Below are 6,392 nucleotides of genomic sequence, written 5' to 3'. Positions count from 1 at the left end.
GTGGGCTGTTAGGCTTTTGAATGAGAAATAACTTTTGTGAATTTTATGCAGAATTGACTTGGGAGGCCGGTGTGTGGTGTAGTTGGTTCACATGGTGTAGTAAGATGGAGGGTTTGTTGTCACTGTGTGTTGGGGGGTGGGAGCAGAAAGGGAGGCTCAGCTAATCTCAGTGTACACATAGTTGTACTTTGACAATAAAGGTTCATTTCATATCTTGGCTCATCTGAGTTAATGCTGCTTCTCATGTTATACAACAAATGTTAGTTGAATATAGAGAATGGATTAAAAGTTTGATTCATATTGCTTTGGTGAAATCTTCAGTTCATAGGAAACCTTCTGGCTCAGCACAATTTCAATCTCAAGTTTCAGACTGTCTCAAACTTGGGAACTGGGTGAACTTCAACTTCCAGAATTCCACATCTTAAAAGTTGCCAAATTTGACAAACACTGATCTAAGGGGAGTCCACCACTCTCACATATGTTTATCTTCCCTAAATTTTAATAATTATATTTGCCCATCAGCATGCAGCCTCCGTCACAGTAACTACAAGCCCTTGACTTACAACAGCTCATTTAGTGACTGTTCAGTTACAAAGCAAGGGCACTGAAAAAAGGCACTTATGACCATTTCCACACTTACTGACCTTTGCAGTATCCCCATGGTCATGTGATCAAAATTCAGAGACCTGGCAACTGACTCATATTTATGACCGTTGCAGTCCTGGGGTTATATGATTACCTTTTGTGGTCTTCTGACAAGCACTGTGGGGAAGCTAGTTCACTTAAACATGTTACTAACTTAACTGCAGTGATTCACTTAGCAACTGTGGCAAGAAGAGTTGTAAAATGGGACAAAGCTCACTTAACAAATGTCACACTTAGCAAAATAAACGTTGGGCTCAATTGTGGTCATAAGTCAAGGACTACCTGTACACTACGATACCGCACAGCGTTACATCTGAGTCGTAAATTTTATTGTTCAAGCGTGACTCTGCAGTATGGTGTTAACTGTGAATGTGCATGTATATACGAAATCCTTTAGCTTTATGGCACCTCGTGAAGCACTCAGCAGTGATGGCAAAATTGCAAATGAATACAGCTGGCCCTGGCTTGCACGTGCAGTCTCCAAATTCTTCCTGCCCCCCCCCCCCACCCCGCGTGCAACTGTGAGCGCGTAGAACCCTTCCGAGCCTGGCTCCGAACTTCCGTCTTCCACCTTATCTTTATATCCTACCAGCAACGCTACCCTCATCTCGCCCAGCCCCAACCGCTTTTCTTTGGCAAGTAATACACTAGAGAAGAAAAGCGGGCAGGGCTTCCTCCTCCAGGAACAGCAGTTCTCTCCTCCCATTGGTCCACTGGTTATCTTTCTTTGTTCGGATAGGCTGGAGGCAGAGAGGGTGGGGCGAAGGGAACCGGGCGTGCGTTCTCCGCGCCTCGCGCAGAACTTGCAACTTTGCGCGCGCGCCTGTAACCGCCTTCGGTGACTCAGTAGGGCGTGGAGGCGGCGGCGGCGGCGTGTTTGGCGCGGCTCGCTCTCTTCTCCCGCGGCGTCGCAGCAGCAGCAGCAGCAGCAGCAGCAGCAGCAGCAGCAGCAGCATCTCTCCCAGCGGCGGTGGCTGCGCAGCCGCCCGCCTCGCCTGGCTCTCTCCTCCTTCGCCTCCGCCCATCCTCGCGCGCCAAGCTCCAACCCTTTCCTCCCTCTGCTTTTTTTTTCTTTTAATTTTTATCGCTGGGCAGTTGTTATCGCTCGCTCATTGTTCCTGAGCAAAGAGCCCGGAGGAGACCAGCATGGATGACCCGGACCAATCCCCCTTGATCTCTTCTACCACGGCCGCCCCAGAGCAGGACCGGCGGCAACCGCAGCAGCCCCTTTTCCAGTACCAGTTTGTGAGGGACCCGGAGAACGAAGAAGAGGGGGACGAAGACGACGAGGACGAAGAGCTGGATGACGAGCAGCTGGAAGTGAGGGAGAGGAAGCCAGCCTCTGCGCCGCCGGCCCCGACTTCCTCCCCACCGCTGGTGGATCGGGGCGCCTCGGGGGAGCAGCCGCCCAGGCCGCCCCCGTTTCCCCAGCCCGCTTGGGCCGCTCCCCCCGTCGTCTCCACCAGCACCAGCCCTGCCGCCGCCGCCGCCGCCGCGGGCGTCCCTGCGGGGGAGAAGGAGAGGGAGCCGCCGCGCAGCGCCCCGCCGCCGCCACCTCCGCATTGGGAAGAGCCCCGCGCACCCGCCATCCCTCCCCGGAGCGCCCCGCCGCCGCCGCCCAAGCGAGAGGAGCCCTCGGTCGCCAAGAAGGACGCCGCCCCAGCCTCTCCCGGTGAGTGGACGGCGGGCGAGGGGAGCGATCCAGAGGCGGCTTCCGGACGCTGGCGCCCCTTTTTTCGGCATCGCCCAGCCCCGTCTAGCCCGCTGAGAAAGGCACCCAACGTATCTGGAGGAGCGCCAGCACGGAAAAAGCATTCCCGGAAGATGTCCGAGGGGCGTGGCTGGGGGCTTTGTGATGAAGGGATGGTCGCGTAAGGCGTTTCAGGCCAAAGTGTGTGTGTGTGTGTGTGTCTGTGTGCGCGTACAGGGCGGGGACCCAGTCAGTTGGCGTGGCTTTCCAAGGCCCTGAAGTACGTGCGGTGGGAATAAACGACTTCGAAAGAAAACGGCCGGGGATGTGAGTATCGGGGAGGTGGTCTTCGGAAAGTACCCTTTTCTTTGTGTTGTTGGGGCAGAGGGGATCGTCGCCGTCAGCCGAACTGGGCAAAGCAGCTTATAAACGAGGGGGGGATTGGCTAGCAGTGTGATTCAGAAAAGGGTTTAAGAAGTGGAGAAAGATAAGAGATCTGAAAGGAAAGAAAAAAAAAGGGGAAGCATGCTTTGTGGGCGTAAAGGGTTTTTTTTGGGGGGTGGGGGTGGTTTCAAGTAGTTGTTAGGATGTGGTTTAAGCTTGTGACCGTGCAAGGAATTAGTAGAAATTGGAAGTGGGTCCTAGTTACCTAATTTCCTAATTGCCTAGGAAAGGATCCTCTGAGAAGGAGAAGAGACCTTTTTTTTTAAAAAAAAAAGGAATGTTGGAATTTGGATAGGGCGTTGTGAGGTTTGTAGATGATTTGCTGGAAGTGTATCAAGGTTTGTATTGTGGAGATTCTGCAGTGAGAAGATGGGTGTGGCAGGAGACTTGGTGGGCAGTGTGCTTTGTCAAAGCAGTCTGATGCAAGGGAGGATTTGCTGGTATATGTTACTGTTCTGCTTGAAGTATAGTTAGAGGCTGTTGTAATTCTTGTTATTTATTACACCAAATGGCAGCTTTTCCTTTGTGTCTAGAGTCTTTTAACGTTTTTTCCTGCCAGAGATAATGTATGCAGTCTCCAGGAATGTATATGTCAGCGTTGCAGAAAATAATGATGTTATAGGACTAGTTCTGTCTGCCACAGTGATGTAATGCAGCATGCTGGAAGAATGTTCACAAAGAGGGAAGGTGGAGTAATTGCTTTTTTTTCCCCCCCTCTGACCTTTTGATGCTTAACCATTTTAATGGTCACAAATGAAAAAGGCTGAATCACCCCCCCCCAAATTCTTTTTTTAATTCTTATTTCTCCTTCCCCCCTCCTCACTCTTGGATTAGATGATCTTTCTAGATTCTAGAAAACTTTTCTTTTTTTTAGAGTCTGTATGTGAACTCCCTACTGTCCTGTGTAGGCTACTGTATGTAGCTCTGCAAGGGGGAAGCTTTTGCAGGCTGACCGAAGCTTCAGGCTTCACCAGACTATTGTTACTGAAAGCCCGCCTTCTCTGCGCATACACTGGATTAAGAATCAATGAATGATGGCTCTAGTTCTCCTATAGCAAGCAGTATTTGGAATGAAAACTTCCCTTTCTATATAAAAAGCTAGTAAATTAGCCCATTTTTTGTCATTGTCTTGGCCCTAAACAGACCACTACGCAGTATTTTCTGTTTGCTTCTTTAAAAGATGCTTTTAATTTAATTAAAAAACTATACTAAATAGAATGTAAATATGTACACATGAACATCAAAAAGCATATCATACTGTGACACTATTAACAAATGGAAGAAACTTCCAAAGATAAGTGTTAAATACTAGCAATTAAATTGAGCAAGAATTAATAGCTATTTAATAATAGCCTAAAATGTAATGTTCAGCCATTCCAAGGGCATTTTAAAAGTGATAGACAAATACCTGATGTTTTACATATGTTTTTGGTTAGAATGTCTTAATGATCAGAAATCATAATTGCAAAATACTTGTTTCAAAGTTCAGTTTTCAAGGTATACTATGTATATTTGCAGCACTATAGTTATTAAAATCTCAAACAAATGAAATTAACTTCTCTTAGTTATAAACTTGACAACCTGAAATGAAACACAGTAGCAAATATACTGATAACATAAATATTTGTTGCAGATTTTTCTATATAGTCAATGGAAAACTGAATAAAAATCTGTATTTGCACAATATGGATGGAAGTTGTCAGATTCTTTAGCTGCTTAACAGAATGGCAACTTTTTTGAGCTGTGTGTGAAATTTATAAGTCAAACGATTAGGCAAAATATTTCCTTCGATCGTAATTTCATAGCCATGTAATTTCTTGGAAATAGTATATAAATGGCTTTTGATTTGATTGATTTATTATATTTATATGCCGCCCTTCTCCCTAAGGACTCAGGGCGGCTCACAACAATAAAAACTAAAAAAAACATGAAAATACAAAATTTAAAAAAGAATTAAACAGTAGATATGTTCAGTACATAGTAATTTAACCCCATAAAACCAAATTTAAAACCATAGTCAGTCCAGGCCCGATTGTTGAAACATCCATGTCTTCAGGTCACGGCGAAAGGACCGAAGGTCAGGGGCCATCTGCAGCTCCAGAGGCAACTCATTCCAGAGGGTCGGCGTGCCCACAGAGAAGGCTCTCCCCCTAGGGGTCACCAGCCGGCATTGTTTAACCGACGGAACTCTGAGGAGGCTGACTCTGTGGGAGCAAACCGGGCGATGGGAGGTTGACAATGGCAGCAGGTGGTCTCGCAAATACCCCAGGCCTAAGCCATGTAGGGCTTTAAAGGTAATTACTAGCACCTTGAATCGTACCCGGAGGACAACCAGAAACCAATGAAGCTCGCGCAGGAGTGGAGTAACATGGGAGTATCGAGGAACTCCCATAAGTACCTGCGCAGCCGCATTTTGCACCAGCTGAAGCCTCCGGGTGTACTTCAAGGGCAGCCCCATGTAGAGAGCGTTACAGTAATCCAGGCGAGAAGTGACAAGGGCATGGGTGACCGTGCATAGGGCATCTCAGTCCAAAAAGGGGCGCAACTGGCGCACCAAGTGAACCTGTAAAAAGGCCCCCCTGGTCACAGCAGTTAAATGTTCTTCCAAATTAAGCCGTGAATCCAGGACGACACCCAAGTTGCAAGCCCTTTCTGAGGGGGGCAATACTTCCCCCCCATCAAAAGAGATGGAACATGTTGGACAATACGAGATGCCGGTATCCACAGCCACTCGGTCTTGGAGGGGTTGAGCCTGAGCCTGTTCCTTCCCATCCAGACCCGTACCGCCTCCAAGCACCGGGACATCACGTCAAGGGCATCACTGGGTTGGTTTGGGGTGGAGATGAACAACTGGGTATCATCCGCATATTGATGATACCTCACCCCAAAACCACGAATGATCTCACCCAGCGGCTTCATATAGATGTTAAACAGGAGGGGGGAGAGAACCGACCCCTGAGGTACCCCACAGGAAAGGGGCCTCAGGGTTGTAGGGAAATTATTGCAGGCTGCAGAAGCGCAGCTGAAACAATTGTTTTTCAATCTCCTGAAACAAGCCATGATAAACCACCTGTTCAGCACAAGGTGAATCAGCTAATTGTTGGTTATTAAAATACAGCTGACATAACCAAGCCAGGGGGAGTATCTTGCAGGTTCAGAGCCAATGGGAAGTGGGATTCTTTGTTATACACGAGCTCAATCCAATGAGTGTTTTTCCTTGTGAATAAAAGAGAGCTTTGGACATTGCTCTGGGCTCTCATCCCGAGGCAGGAAAGACTCTGTCTTTTTTTCATGAGAGACCACCACAAGGGTAGATCTCTGCCCCCCTACCAATACAAACTGCGAACAGCAGTGCCTCCCACTCCCAACCCCTCGAGCCGTCGCAGCAAGATACCATGGTCAATGGTATCAAAAGCCGCTGAGAGGTCAAGTAGGAACAGGACACCGGAACAGCCCCTGTCCCGGGCCCGCCAGAGATCATCTACCAGTGCGACCAATGCCGTTTCCGTGCTGTAACTGGGTCTGAAACCGGACTGGTATGGGTCCAGATAGTCCACTTCATCCAGGAACTGTGGAAGCTGACGCGCCACAACACTCAACAACCTTCGCTACA

General features: G+C 48.3%; 1 protein-coding gene across 3 annotated transcripts in view; it reads left to right on the top strand.

Annotated features, from left to right (window-relative positions):
• Positions 1 to 1,264: 1,264 nt before the first annotated feature.
• RTN4 (reticulon 4) overlaps positions 1,265 to 6,392 on the top strand; it is a 44,220-nt gene continuing 39,092 nt past the window's right edge. The window contains exon 1 of one of the 3 annotated variants that reach the window (XM_081317244.1): positions 1,265 to 2,317. In XM_081317244.1, the coding sequence (XP_081173370.1) occupies positions 1,792 to 2,317 (526 nt within the window). In that variant the 5' untranslated portion in view covers positions 1,265 to 1,791. The remainder of the gene's footprint in view (positions 2,318 to 6,392) is intronic. The other 2 variants (XM_081317241.1, XM_081317242.1) reach the window with 2 other exon arrangements.

The sequence above is a fragment of the Vipera berus genome (genome assembly GCF_964194415.1).
Source record: "Vipera berus genome assembly, chromosome: 1".
Classification (NCBI taxonomy): Eukaryota; Metazoa; Chordata; class Lepidosauria; order Squamata; family Viperidae; genus Vipera; species Vipera berus.
Note: the sequence above shows the minus strand (reverse complement) of the source record. Positions and strands in the feature narration are given on the sequence as shown.